Consider the following 15,523-nt stretch of genomic DNA (forward strand, 5'->3'; position numbering starts at 1 on the left):
TTCCAACCTATATCGAATATGCTCTGCTCTAACCTCTAACCCAGTTTTCTTTCTTTCGATATGCAACTTTGGTTTTATTTCGGTTTCAATCCAAATGCAACATTATGATTATTGAAGTAAAAGTGTAAAGCTGTGTTGCTGTCAAATATGCATTTAATAATTTAACTAATGGTGTTGACTACTTGAATAATTGGGAGCAGTTATTTTAATCCATATGATTTTGGTTTGGGTTTTAAAATAATATCTATTAGTTGAAGTTGAAAAGAAAACTAAACTTGAATATAAATTTCACGTTTACGTCGATTTGATTTTTAAAATTTCAGGTATCTAATTGATGTTTAAATTTTTAATTTTGTGTTTGATTTTGTATCTAATAGATCTTCAAATCTTTAATTTTGTATCTAATATATTCTCAATATATATTCAATTTTTTAAAAAGTTGATTTTTTTAAAAAAAATCATAAAAATTAATTGATAATACTAATTGATCTATTTGATATAAAATTAATGAAATTTTAAATTTTCAGTTATATGTTAAAAAAATTTAGGGATATGTTGGACACAAAATTAAAAGTTTTTAGATATTTATTTAAATGTAGTCTTCAATTTATTGTGATTTGGGTTGGTTTCATTCATGAAGATTTATCCTAGGGTTGGCAAAATTCTTTGCGGGGCCCATCCCGATCGGGCCGGGGAATCCTCGGTTTGACTGGGGAATTTTTTTGAGGGCCTATCCGGGGATGGGGATGGTATCCTCGTCCCAACCCCGACCCCGATTTTATATAGTTATATTTTAATATTTTATAAATATATATTTATAATATATAAAATATGGGGAATGGGGACCCGCGAGGACCCCGTTTCCCGACGGGGAATCCCCGCCCCCATCCCCGCCTTCAAATGGCGGGGACGGGGGTGGGGATGGAGGGAATTTCCCCTACGGGGTCAAGGACGGGGGATCTTCCCCCATTCTGTTCCGGCCCCGTTGTCAACCCTAATTTATCCTAACGACCTGGCTTGAAAAAAATGAACTCACTTTAACGACCTAACTTAAATTGGAATTTATGTATAATGCAATTTGAATTGTGTGTACTAAGTTGTTGGGTTGCTCTAATATTTCTGAGTAAGTTGTTTTGAAAACTATAACATAAAATACAAATAAGAAAAATGTACACTATTTTTTTTTTCTTTTTTAGTACAATTACAATTGGGGTAGGGGGATTCGAATGGGTCTCGTGGTTTCTATCACATAGATGCCAATTGAGCTAGGCTGGTTTTTATATATTTGTAGAAGATTTAAAAGTTTAACCATTTCTAAAATAAATATTAAATCTATGCTTTTGGTTGATTTTATTTTATTTTCGTTGAATTTCTTGAAATACTAATCAAATGATAAATTTCTTAGGGATATCTTACTCTTTGTGAGATATGCTTGTCAAAAATGTTTTGGTATACTAAATAATGAAACAGTTTTACAAAAAAAGAAAAAGAAAAAGAAAATTTAAAATCATCGCCCAATTTTTCTTTCTTGAAAATAAATTATTGTCCTGTTTATTAACAAAAAAGCGCTTCATTTATCATATATATATATATATATATATATATATATCTTAGACAAAAAAAAAAGAGGAGGAAGAAGAAGAGATTGAGCACAGCAGTCTCCGAAATTATAATGAAGTAGATGCGTGGGTCCATGTGACCGTTGAGTAACGTTACAAAGTCCAAAATTCAAAAAAGTTGGGTCTTTTTCCTGCGATTGCCCTCCGTTGTCAACGGCCATTTCCATCATTCTTGTCCATGAAAGCAAGCAACTGAGAGAAGCCGGAAACATTAATTGTGATTGGGATCGAAATAAAAGAATCTGGGAAATCAAGTGGTTCATTGTTTCTTTGAGTTCTTTGAGTTTGAGGTTGGAGAATGGCGAGTCTAGCACCGGGAGTTCTGGTGAAGCTTCTTGATGGAATGAATTCTGGAGTGAAACCTACGAGCGATCACCGGAGCTCGCTGTTGCAGGTCACGGACATCGTGCCAGCGGATCTGGACGAGAAAAACCTGTGGCCGAAGCATGGATTCTATATCAAAGTGTCGGATTCTTCGCATTCAATCTACGTGAGTCTGCCTTCGGATCAAGACGATTTCGTTCTGAGCAACAAAATGCAACTAGGTCAATTCATTTACGTGGATAAATTGGAACCTGGGTCGCCCGTCCCAGTGGTGAAAGGCGCGAAGCCACTCCCGGGGCGCCACCCTCTGGTGGGAACGCCAGAGCCGCTGATGGGTTTAAGAGAGAAAGGGGAGAAATGTGATGATAAATCAAAGGCGGCAAAGGCAAAGGTTTCGGGTCCGAGGCGGGGTTCTTGGGGAACAGGAACAGGGCTGTGCCCGGGAGATGGGAATTCTTCACCCATGATTCTGAAGCCCCTTCCGCTGGACTTTGAACAATGTACCCCCGTGAAGGAGCGTGCAACTCCTAGCTCCCTGATGATGTCTCCCATGGTGAGGGGCAAGAACGGAATCCGGTCTTCCTTTGGCGGTGGTCTGTTGGGTAAACTCGAAAGCCCTGCTCCTTCAATGCTTAGGAAAAGCTGTGCTTCCATTTCCAAATTCCCTAGAAGCAAGAGCGTGCGCGAGCGAGAACCAAGAGTTTCACCACCAACTCCCTTCAACTCAGCTGTAGGTACTATTCATTATTGTTAAAACTTTCAAATGCTGCTGTTGCCTTGCCTTTTGTCCTTGAAACATATTATCTTTCATTTTTATTCTTTGGCTTGTTGTCATGTTGCAGCAAAGAAGAGCGTCACTCCACCCCCTAGCTTGCGAAATCAAAGAACCCCAGCTCCGGCTGCCTCTACCTCCCCCATGCTGAAGAGTTGCGACTCTGATGATAGTGTCACCGTTCTTCCCATTAACTTACCAGGAAAACTCAGCATATTAGGTAAGGAAGCTGTGCAGCAGAGAGATACAGCGCAGAAGAACGCCCTCCACGCCTTAAGGGGTGCCACTGCCACGGACGCTTTAGTTAGATCCCTCAGGTACAGCTATACAGCTAACACCATTCTCGGTGTCAGTTTATTTTTTTTTTCATTCTAAGATGGATACTTTGTTGTATGTAATTGTGTAGGATGCTTTCTAGGTTGAGCAAATGGGCTAGAGCCGATGCTCCCGCCAACTGTTTCGACAAGTTTCTTGAATTCCACCAACAAATCACGCAGGCAGTGAATGATATGGTGTCCATTCAAGCCGCTACTGAAATGGCTCAGAACCAGGCTTCCAAAAAGCAACAACAGCAGGAACAAGAATCTTCCTCCATACTAAGCGAGATCACACCCAACTCCAATAATCCAGAGTCAAGTTTATCCAAAAGAAGGTGTGGGTTGTATAAATCCGTGGCAGCTTGTCCGGAGAGAAGTGGGCAAAAGAAAACCAAGTTTGGGAAGCTAAAAACAGCAACAGCGTTATCTGTTGGGAAATTAGGAATGGAAAGCAGTGATAGTGATGAGAATGATGAAAATCAGAAGCCACCGATGCCAATGCCAATGCCAATGACATCATGGTGCAGCTTGAGCGACACAATCAAACTAGGAAAGCAGATTGAAACGGAAGCTGGAAAGTGGTTCATGGAGTTCGTAGAGAAAGCATTGGAAGCGGGTATGACGAAGACCAGGGGAGCGGGGGACGAGGATGTCAGGAAAGTTCCTCAGTCTCTATTACTCAAGCTCATAAACTGGGTCGAGGTTCAACAGTGTAACACGAACAAGATGGGAGCACTTCATCCTAGAGGATCACAAATTGCTCGCAAATTAAGGATCAAGATCAAGAACCCTTGATTATATTAATATCTGCGCACACTCTTTCTGCTTCTGCCTTGTTTTACTTCGTTGCTTTATCTTTACATAATAATAGCAGTAGGTAACCTTTCTATTTTTAGCTCATTTCCATATTGTCAAAATGAGCTCACCTGAAATTTCCATCAGATAGTCTTCCATAAGATCTTTGAGGATTATGGTAGTTATACAATTCTTCTAGTTATTGCAATCTGATATTTTTGTTTTGATTATTGGCACCATGTTTTATTAAGCCATCTGATATAAGGAACCCTATTTTGACCTTTTATAGATTCCATTGAGCTAATGTCCCTGTTAATGCCCCCTAATTGTTTTCGGATGCAACCTGTTGCCGGTAAATAGCGATTGCCCATTGTTCTCATGCTTTCAAAAAGACAAAAGTATGAACTCATAGTGTGATAGATTTATAGACAGGCCTTCAGATTAAACACTAACAATCATTCATTTTATTGTTTTGATTATACTGGCAAGATTTAGGTTTGGGTGATTTAGTTTTCCCCTTTCACTACTCTTTCAAAGGATAGGTAACGCGAATAATGTAAATAGAAGTAGGAAGACATGCGAATGTCGATTGCAGCTAATTAAAATTGTTGATTTTGATGATAGCGATAAGCGGAGATGTAAGTGGTGGTATCTGGCACATACAACTCTTGGTAGTCATTCTCTTCCTTAGCCATCTTTTCCATGGATATGAATTCTAATGGCCTTTGTTGGAGAGGCAGGGATGGTGACTGAGAGCTGGGCGGCACCACGGAAGGTAGCTTTGAGAGGAGAGCTTCAAGACTGCTCATGGAGGGAGTTATTCTCAATTGATGGCTCAAGTAGGAGTGGCCATCGTAGAACTCATATCCAGAGCCTCCTCCTCCTCCTCCAGAGAGTTGCCATATATCTGACCCGCCAAACCCCTCCACCTTGACAGGGCATAACGACGATGACGGATGTGGCAAAAGCCACCCGGAATCCTTTCTATATAGTTGAAATTCTTTCTTAAGAACACCACACACCTCAAATCTTCAACCACCTTTAATACACATATATTAAGTTAACAGGAAAGTAGTTAATCAGTATATAAATACATTTCTTACCTACAATTTAATGAATCAACTGGCAGTGATTCATTTTTATAATTAAGAAAGTAGGGAGAGAACCTTGTGAATAGCTCCTAACTGAACAACTCCTTCCCGAACCGCTATAAGAGCTATGGTCTGCAACACAATTGAGTGGTCTTAGTTAGGAGGACAAATAATGGTTTTAGTTAGAAGATCAAACTACTCTTCTACCTTTATGCCCGACTGAAACTGCGCCTCCCAAGTTCTAGGTTGCTGCAAATATTGGTTAAAAATGCATGAAGAGACGCAAAATGAGGTTTTAACTAGCACCAAAACAGAGATGCGCTTAAAGTAATAATAGTTAGTACTGTGTCAGCTGAGTTATTGTGCCACGACGACCACAAGTTTATTTCTTCATCATTTGTTGTATCTTTGTAAATCCACTTATGACTATGATCAGCCGCGACTTTTCCAATTAAACTGGGATAAAAATATCAGATCAGTAGAATAGGAAGAGATCAGAAGAAAGGAAAACCTGGTGGAATTGAATTTAATTGATCACAACTTGAACTTGCCCTTCTCCATAGTTGTAGATCTCATGCGACATCTTAAAGAAGAGCTCCGGTTGAAGTCCCTGACAATTGGCTATATACCTGGCTGATGATGAAGTGGCAGCACCCGATGAGGCGGCGAAGTTGCAGAAACCATCTTCCCACACCAGTATCCTGCCATTTCTCAACGTTAATGTATAATTGCATAAATTAAATTAGTTAGCTATAGGGATATATAGGAGCAAGAAAACTGCAGCGTACCAGTTTCTTCTGTTCCCTCTTGATATGTCATAAGCACATTGACCATCCCATCTGCTATGAAAAATACCAATGCAAATTATCGGGGTCATCATGATTTTTCATACTTCACACACATTATTATTATAAATTTGGAACCACTGGTTTTTGTGCTTACTTGGGTGGAGGGTAATTTCTTGGCAGTATCCTCCAAAACACCGCATAAATCCACTGAGAGTTTTCATGGATGCACACACTTCTCAACGTATGTTGAAGAAGATGAGTCACAGCTGATGGGCTTACGAGATGTTCGTCCATCACACTTACAAGCCTTGATTTCTCTCTCTCAGAGAGAGCAAAAATAAAACAAGCCAACCTTCTTTTTATAACCAAATCTCTCTTTCTCTCTCAGAAAAATACACACAAACACACATATACCAGTGAATTATTTCTATATATATATTTTTTACTTCCTTACTTTTCCTTCAATCTCTTTCTTAGAAATAATCCCACAAGACTACAACCGTTTTATTTTGTGAAACACCAGATATATATCCAGAGAGGGTACTATAGAGAAACTTTGTACTACTAAAAGGCTTGTGGGATCCCTTGTTGTTGTATAATAATATCATCTATTCTAAAAAAAAAAAATCTATTGAAAACATGTGTTAATGCTAGTCAAATTTGGGCGATATTCCGGTCTCTTTCATGTATTACATTATAAGTGAACATAATGAACATTTTACTTTTAATTTTTCCTCAAAAGGTCTCATATCAATAGAGATAATTGTCCTCACTTATATATATCTCACTTCCTTCCCTAACCAATGTGGAATTTTGTTCCCACTCCTAACACTCATCCCTCTGTTTTTCAATATTTTTATATATTTTTATTTACTCGACAAGACAAAAGTTTGACTGTCACCATATAGGAGAAAGACTCACTACTATCTATCAATTTGTCCAATTATAATATACCGTGTGATGAATTTTTTTCTTTCTTATTATTATTTCTTTTCTTTTTAGAATGATGAGAATGATCAGATAGATTACTCAATTTGTCTTCATATACTAGCTTAAAGTTTTTGGGTCAATCGATAATTTAAGACACATATATATCCCTTAATTTACAATAATATGTAATTCTTCTTTTGAGAGATTGAGAGTAGCTATGTATTCATATATGGACGCTAACAATAAACCCACATTTCGAAATAACAATCAGAACGAAAGACCATGCTTTTGAAATTTGAAAAAAATTAATAGAATATCTCCTTTATCCTCTCTCTAATTATCTAGAGCCAAAAAAATCTGGCACCTTAAAAGGAAAAGGGAAAGCAATGAAGTGCTAATAATATTTGCCGCACTCTGTTTTTTGAAATAGAATACAGGAGGAAAATGGTTTATCTAATAATTTATATATTGGGAAAGAGTTTGAGAAGTTGGAATGGGAAGAAAGGATGGGACATCGTCGTTCCAGTCTTGTACAATATACAATATAATATTCATATGTAGCAGACTCCCATTCTTTCCTATGTCGAATTTGTTTGTTCGTAATAAGAGGAAAAAAAATTACTGAACTGATTTATTCATCAGGCAAAAGAAATGGAAAAAAGAAAAGAGCTGGAAATGTGTTGCTGTGTATTTTTGAGCTGTCTGTTAGCAGAAATTTAGCCATGTAATCTTCAATTTAGGCTAAATTTCAGTTAATGGACAGAGCAAAAATATACGTTAACGAAATGAATGCACAGCCACAAAGAATAAGTCATCTTCTCCCAATCACTCACCTTTAGTTTAGTCTAGTATGTATATATGCTATAGATATGAAAAAAAAGAATCCCAAGAAAACTCTAATTTTATAATGCTTTGGATTGTTTGAATACACGTAGTATTTATGAATTAGAAGTACAATCAGCCTAAAGATCATTCTATTTGTTGGGAGAAGCTTTCTTCTTAATTATATCATTGTGTGTTCTCTTTGAGGGATCGAAATGTCTTTTTGTTATAACACACTACCCTCCGATGGTGAACCTCGATAGCAGCAAACAGTCAGGAACTGATGGTCGTAAGAAATGTGAAACCTACAAAACAAAAACTCGTTATGGACTGGGTCACTGATCTCGCTATCTTTAAAACATTTCGTGGCTCTGCCTAAGTGTGCAAGTAGGTCAACAGTATTGCCATGTTGTCCCCAAGATAAAACAACCTAGAAAAAAGGTCTTGATCGAAAATGCACCGTCATCGATTGGAAATTCACACTGTTCAGACTGATTTGCTCGAAAAATGATCGAAAAAATGTAAAACTGGAAAAGAAGGTTGAGAAAGAAGAGTAGAGAGTAATTTGAGATGAAGGAATGAATGAGATGATTTGAGAGGCTGAAGGCTTGCGCCTTTTATAGGTGTAGAGAGCCAATAGGAAAAGACTCAAACAACGCTCGGCCACAGAACGTGCAGAGCCACAAATTGCATGGAGCCATTGAATGTGTGCGCTGAAGACTTGACTGTGCTCATCGTGACATGTGAAGTATTGAAAAATAATAATAAAATAAAATAAAAATAATTAATAACTTTTTCTAAAAAATAATAAAACACACGCCTTGCCTCTCTGTCCGAACAACAACGATGTGCATATTGGATTTCCACCATACCCACATTGGTCTATCTTCTCACTCCTTTTGAAATATGGGTACCCTTGGGCCCAAACCCAACATCCAAGATGGGAGTTTATGAGTGAAAATTCACGTCCCAACTTAACCGATATGAGATTCCCAAAAGCCATTTTTTCTTTTTAAAACTCAAATTTTCACCAACAATCCCCCACTTGAAAATTTAAATACATAAGAAACATGTTTTTCATCGAGCAGTTTCAATCTATACAACACTATGTATAAGAAAAGGTGTCTTACGACTTGAATCTTTACGTAGTGTAGATCATTCAGAATATATTAGAGTGGCCCTTGGTTTTGAACTCTATCTCTAACAACAACTCACACACATTATCATTAGGGTGTAGTTCAAAAGCCCATGCTTTAAGGTCTAGCATGTGTATCCCAGTTTAATGAACGATCTAGAGAGCTAAAAAACTCCATAGGAAGTGGCCCCCACTTCCACATTCACAAAGGTGAGTCTATCAAGAGTACTCTTGTAGCTGGGTACCCCACTTGACATCAAGTATAGATCTCATTAAGAACTGAATTCAACCTCTCTTACGTTTTAGGATATCATGCTCATACTCCAAGTTATAGGAAGGGAACTCTGTGTTCGTTTTAGCATGATTCATTATATATCACTTGTGATCAATTATTACCTGTTGAACCTATTTTAATCTCCAGTCTACAGGTTGAGTTTTCTTCATAGTGATTCATCTTTCTATAGGCATGAGTCCCATCTTTTCTGAGGTTTTGAAAACCTTTTCTCTGGCTAGTCCTTTCGTCAAAGGATCTACCAAATTCTTATCAGTCCGTATATGATCTATTCTAATTGCATCAATAGTGAGAAACTCTCTAATGGTGCTGTGCTTACGACGTATTTGTCGTCTCTTTCTGCTGAAATAATGGTTATAAAATTTTGCGATTGATGCAGTACTATCGCAATGGATCACTACGACTGGCCGACTTTTCCAATAGAGGAATCTTTGATAGCAGACTTCTAAGCCAACCTATTTCTTCACTAGCTGTTGCTAGTGCTATCATTTCTGACTCTATCGTAGATTAGGCTAAAATAGTCTATTTCTTAGACTTCTAAGAGACAGCTTCGCCTGCTACATTGAAGATATAGCTACTTGTAGCCTTTGAATCTTCTAAGAGGGAGTTCCAGTCAGCATCGTTGAATTCTTCTAGGATAGCGGGAAACTTCTGATAATGTAATCCTAGGTGTTGAGTTTTCTTCAAGTACCTCATAACCTTTTCTATAGTATTCCAATGCTCTATACTAGATCTACTTGTAAACCTACAAAGTAATCCTACAATATAAGCTATATCAGGTCTAGTGCAGTCAGCAGCATATCTAAGACTGCCTATGATGCTCGCATACTCAGATTGGTTAACATTATCATCAGTATTCTTGAACAACTTAACACTAGGGTCGTACGGAGTACATGCTAGTTACATTCAAAGTAATTGTATTTCTTTATAATTTTTTCTAGATAGTGAGATTGATCCAAAGAAATTCCATTTTTAGACCTAGTCACTTTTATGCCTAAGATTACACTCACTTCTTCTAAGTCTTTCATGTCGAAGTTTGTACTCAATGTAGATTTTACATAATTTATGATGTGCAAGTTCGACCTAAAAATTAACAAATCATCTATATACAGTCACATGATAAGTGCAAGATTATTTTCAACCTTATAGTAGATGTATTTGTCACTTTCATTAACCTTGAAACCTTTAGATAGGATTAGGTTATCGAACTTTTCATGTCATTGCTTAGGAGCTTGTTTTAGACCGGATTTATCTAGTTTACAAACCTTATTTTCTTGACCATGGATTACAAAACTCTTAGGTTGTTCTATGTAAATCTCTTTTTCAAGTTCACCATTTAGAAAGGTAGTCTTTACATCCATCTGATATACTACGAGGTTATAAAGGGAAATAAGAAAGAATAAAACACAGACTGGGGTAATTCTAGTGACAGGGGAGAATGTGTCAAAGAAGTCTATGTTTTCTCTTTGTCTAAAACCCTTTGCCACTAACCTGGCTTTAAACTTGTCAACTGTTCCATCAGGTCTAAGTTTCTTCCTCAAGATCCATTTGCACCCTATTGCCTTGTAACCTGGAGGAAGGTCTACTAAGTGCCAAATCTTATTTGACTCAAAAGAGTCCATCTCATCATTTCTGGCTTCTTGCAATAAGTTGACATCTACAAAGGACAAGGCCTTCTACATTATAGGTCTGGAAATCATCCCCAAAATCCTTGGCGATTCTAGTTCTTTTTCTTCTTCTACGTTCTGAGTCGGCTTCCTCTGTAAAGGTAGGGTTTCTAACAAGGGTTAGACTACTGGATCTCGAGCCCCCACTATTTCTCGATTTAAAAGGAAATCTATCCTCAAAGAAGTCGGCATTATTTGACTCAATGATCACATAGTTTACTAGATCATAGAACCTATATGCTTGACTATTTATGGCATAACCTATAAAGACGCATTCATAGTCTCTACAGGTTAACTTTCTTCTTTTAGGGTCTAGAATCCTTACAAAGGCTAGACAACCCCATGTTCTAAAATATGACACGTTTGATTTCTTATTCTTAAGAACTTTGTAAGGTGAAGTTGTGTATTTAAACTTTGGTATTCTATTGAGGACATAACACACGGTAAGGATGATTTCACCCCACCAATAAGATGCGACTTCTAAACTAAGTAAAATAGCAACTATTAGCTCAGTTAAAGTTCTATTTTTCCTTTTAGCTTTTCCGTTCATTTCAGGAGAGTAAGGTGCAGTCTTTTTGTGTATTATTCCATGAGAGTTAAAGAACTTATTAAAGCTGTCTGAGTTCTACTTAGTTTTCTTATTTAGTAGTGCGCAGAAGACTTGATTGCACTCATTGTGACGCGTGGAGCGTTGAAAAACAATAATAAAATAAAATAAAAAATAATCAATAATATCATTTCCAAAAAATAATAACACACTCGCCATGTTCGGGGTACCCTCACTCCCTATAAAATATGGGTACCCCTTGGGGCCAAAATCCAAGATCTAAGATGGGAGTATACGAAGGAAAATTCACTTTTCAACTTAACCGATGTGGGATTCCCAAAAGCCAATTTTCTTTTTAAAACTCAATTTCACCAACACTTTCCAATATATAAAATCATTTCATTTTTTGTGCATATCGTAATTTGTAATGAAAAATCTAAAAATAGAATTTTAAAAGTATTCGTAAAAATATGTATACTTTCAAGCAAGCTCATAAAAGGTAGATTTAGTCGTTGAAATTGATGTAAAATTTTGGTTGTCACAAATACAAAGAAAATGAAACATGATTATTATTATTATTATTATTATTATTTAAATTAAGATGTACTGAGAAGTGAGAGGTAATTTGGCGGGTTTTGGAGACATGAGAAAAGGTAAATGAAGTGTATCAAAGAAAATATATATTAGTGAAATTTTAAGTTGCACCCAAAAAAAAAAATAATAATAATAAAAAAAAACATAAAAAAAATAAAATACTCGAAGAGACATCACGTGAAGGCATTATTGGTGACCATATTGGTCTATAAAAGCTAGTTGAGTTGTCCATAAAGCCAACAGGAGATAAAAGGGAAAAAGGTGAAATAATAGAAAGAAAAACGCACTTGCCTTTTAAGTACTGTAACATAACATTTCACTGCAAAAATAAAACCCCATTTCAAAAAGAAAAATACTTAGGTATATTTTAGATAATACCTATCTTTTGCATCCCACTAAATTATCTAATCATAATTTAACATGTAATAAATCTTCTTATTTATTTTTTGAAATATTTTAATAATTTTTTATATGAATGATAAAAGTGAGATGCATAAAGATGAGTGTTACCTAGAAAGCATCCAAATATCATCTTTCAAAAACTACCTTCCGATCCTCGACTTCCTATTACTGCAATTTTTCTGTTTTCGTTGCAAACCAAAATTTACTATTTATTCTTAGTTGGATCCCATGATGGGTTTATTTTAAGGCTAATAAGAGAAATAATAATTTTCAAATTTTCATTTTGGAAAATAGCAATACATATTTAGGTTATGAAAAATAGCAAAACAAAAATTCGAAATAATTAATTACTAATTATTAGATTACAAAAATACACCCATTAGTATTTACAATTAATTTATTCTAATAATACAGATTTTTTAAAATAATAACAACTTAGATTTTATTGGTATTTAAAATATAATTTATTTAAAGAAAAGATTTGATTCAACCCTCAAAAAACTAAGATATGATCTAATATCCTAAAAAACTAAAATTTGACCTTAACATTTAAAATAAATGGTTGACCTTTTCTTCAAGATTAAAACACAAAAACTCCAGAGTTCAAAATGAAGAAACCCTCCATTGTAAATTAAGATCGATTGATAGAAAAAAAAAAATTACAGTGTAAACCTTAGGGATCTTGTTTTTCCTTTGGCGTGTTTGAGACCTGCTACAAAAGTTGGAGAATGGGATGGTTATGAGAAAGAAATGAGAGAGGAAAAGAAACCCGGACATTCAGTAGCAGTTCTACAATGGCATGAAGGTGGAACTAGGGACATAGATCAGAAGATATGGAATTTTAAAATTGAAACAAGATAAAAAAAAATATAAAAAATAAAGAAAAAATGAAAAAAGTTGAAGATATGATATATATATTTTTTTTTTAAAAAAAGAGGTGAAATACGATTTTTAGATGAAGATATGTGATTTTAACCAATTTTTTAAACAAGATTTTAAAATAATTTTAAATTCAAAATATTGTGGGTTGCTTCAAATCTTTCCGTCTAAATATTTAATTACATTGAAATTAAATATAATGTTGAGGGATTTAGGATAAAAGAAAGTCATCATCAAGTGCAAATTAGTTCTTTTTTGCCAAGATTCTTATTTTTTTTCACCAAATTCACAAATAGAACATAAAAAGATGTTAGTCCAAATTTCATTTTCTTTAATAGACATTTATTATATTACACTGTAATTGATATGATTGTTTAAAAATTGTGTGATGTTCATTAATTAATTACATTATAATTAATATGTTGTTGAAGAAAAATTGGTCAATCACAAAAGAAAGAAGCAAATAATGACTACATGCTGGATAGTTGATAATTCTATAAATTAAGGGACTGAAATTGCTGAGAATAAATGTAATTATTTGTTAATTATTTCCTATGAAGCATAGATACTACGTATCTGACATGCGATTTGACGTATTACTTTTTTTAAGAAAAATCTAATCTTTCACAAACTAAAACTAGGCAACCTATTTAAAAACTCACTTCTCGAGTCTAAAACTAAAAGGAAAAAGAAAAGTAAATAATGGACCAAATCCTAGACTAGATTCATCTAATCTTCATCTTCATATTTGAGTTCCCACAAAGTTCACCAAAATATAAACCATTTGGATAACTTCAACAATTCAATGAAGAAGTTCTTCGTTTATCTTCAGACTTTTCCCTTTAATCTTCTTCTTCTTTGCAATATGAGTCACTTTTCTATTGCATTTTATTATCTATTGTATTTCAATATCTTAGATGTTTTTTTTTTTTTTTGTATTGTATTCCAGTGTTTGTATTCTATTTTGTGCTATTGTTATTAACTTGTATGCTAAATTTATCTATATTCTAGATTTTTTTAAAGAAAAATAAAATGTATTTTCAACGTATCAGTATCCTCGTTTTTTACAAATATATATATTAAAAAAATATATAAAAAATGACGCATCTATCCATATCTTAGTTTTTTAGAAATTGACGAATCATCGTATTTGATCGTATCCGTATCGTGTAACCATATCCGTGTCTGTGCTTATAGATTATTTCTCTTCTTCTTCATCTTCCAATTTCGAATTTACAATCTCTATTTCGCTTCGTCAAGTCTCCATCGCATTATATCCCGCCAATTACTAGAATTTGAATAGTCACCATTTAATTGGGATCTTACAATTTCTAATAGGATGAAAAAGAGTTACTAACTAAACGAGAGAAATGACAAGGGAGAGAGGAAATTATGAGAGAGAAATGAGAGGGAGACAATAGTGCCTACTTAGAGTGGAGTACAAGGAACGACAAAGGGGCATTCGAACAAGACAATTGCTGATAAATTGCAGTTTGGCGGTACTATTGTGCGATTAATGATGGACGAGGTAGAAAATTGGCTGGGAGACACGACTGACGGTGAGCAGCTAAATGCATAAACGAGTGGCTGGGTGGTGCGACTGGGTTCCCGACGTGAACGACGTTGGCGTAAAGTTGGGTTTTGAGTCAGAATGGCGATGAAGGGATTGAATCCCAATACGGAAGTGCATGAACAGCTTGTGCCATTGAAATTTGATTTGGAAAAAAAAACATGAAAAACAGATAAGAAAGAATAAACATATCAAGCGACATGCTTTTTACAGATTTAAGGAAAAAAATAACTACCTTTGAAGACAGCCTTTTCACCCTTTTTCCATAGCAACTTCCTTTATTCTTCAAGTGCTTGGACACCAATGCCAAGTTTTCTCGTTATTCTCCGGTAAGGATTGGGTTTGTGGGAACCAATCTTTTGGAATACAAAGGGAAGAAGAAAACTTCTTTCCTAGAGAAATTCTTTCTCTTCTCAAATTTGTGTCGAGAGAATTGAGAGAATTCTTGAGATCTTGAAATTGTACTTTAGAGAATGATTTTCCATACCATAGAATTCTATTTTATAGATTAAATATAAATCCCATTCATATTAAATTTTAACTTAGAGTTTTAATATGAATCTCATTTATATTATTTAATATTCGAATCTTATTCAAATATATTATAAGTTTTTATTTTTTCATCTAATATGACAATATAGACTTCAAGAAAGCCATTGCAAAGGTTGAACTATCTCATAACTCTCCCAATATGATGAAGACTTATCTGGTTGACAAATAGAATTTGATTTTCAAAAGAAAATAAATGGTTAACACCAATTATTAACTTTTATGTGGTTTTACTTGGAACTAATTCATCAACATTACTTAACTTTTTCACAGGTCTACAACCTTTTATTTTGAGATTCTTAATAAAATTAGTATTTGTCACACAAATCTACTATTTCATTTTGCACTATCCAAAAGGCCATTTTATAACTCCTCAAGGACTACCCACATTTAGGAGTATTTTCAAACATTTATTTCGCCAACGGTTTAT

At 35.0% G+C, this 15,523-nt stretch overlaps 1 protein-coding gene and 1 pseudogene across 2 annotated transcripts; one reads left to right on the plus strand and one right to left on the minus strand.

The window, feature by feature from the left end:
* The first annotated feature begins 1,612 nt into the window (after positions 1-1,612).
* LOC120076802 (protein CORTICAL MICROTUBULE DISORDERING 4-like) lies at positions 1,613-4,057 on the plus strand. The gene is made up of 3 exons (XM_039030722.2): positions 1,613-2,677; positions 2,786-3,032; positions 3,122-4,057. Exons 1-3 carry the CDS (start codon positions 1,918-1,920, stop codon positions 3,825-3,827), a joined length of 1,713 nt encoding a protein of 570 aa, XP_038886650.1. The 5' UTR covers positions 1,613-1,917; the 3' UTR covers positions 3,828-4,057.
* A 171-nt stretch (positions 4,058-4,228) lies between these two features.
* Positions 4,229-6,112, minus strand: LOC120076803 (protein RICE SALT SENSITIVE 3-like; annotated as a pseudogene). The gene is made up of 7 exons (XR_016529196.1): positions 5,861-6,112; positions 5,707-5,757; positions 5,470-5,619; positions 5,263-5,374; positions 5,126-5,167; positions 4,994-5,050; positions 4,229-4,866 (listed from the first exon to the last, which is right to left on the minus strand). The product of XR_016529196.1 is annotated as a protein RICE SALT SENSITIVE 3-like (transcript).
* Positions 6,113-15,523: the final 9,411 nt, after the last annotated feature.

Source organism: Benincasa hispida, chromosome 4 (assembly GCF_027475165.1).
Source record: "Benincasa hispida cultivar pf3 chromosome 4, pf3_genome.v1.1, whole genome shotgun sequence".
Lineage (NCBI taxonomy): Eukaryota > Viridiplantae > Streptophyta > Magnoliopsida > Cucurbitales > Cucurbitaceae > Benincasa > Benincasa hispida.

Excerpts from the sequence above, each read along its gene's own strand:
- LOC120076802 (XM_039030722.2), top strand. The coding sequence starts at position 1,918 with ATGGCGAGTCTAGCACCGGGAGTTCTGGTGAAGCTTCTTGATGGAATG. Across the intron at positions 2,678-2,785 it reads TCCCTTCAACTCAGCTGTAG|CAAAGAAGAGCGTCACTCCA; the intron begins GTACTATTCATT and ends GTCATGTTGCAG. Across the intron at positions 3,033-3,121 it reads GCTTTAGTTAGATCCCTCAG|GATGCTTTCTAGGTTGAGCA; the intron begins GTACAGCTATAC and ends GTAATTGTGTAG.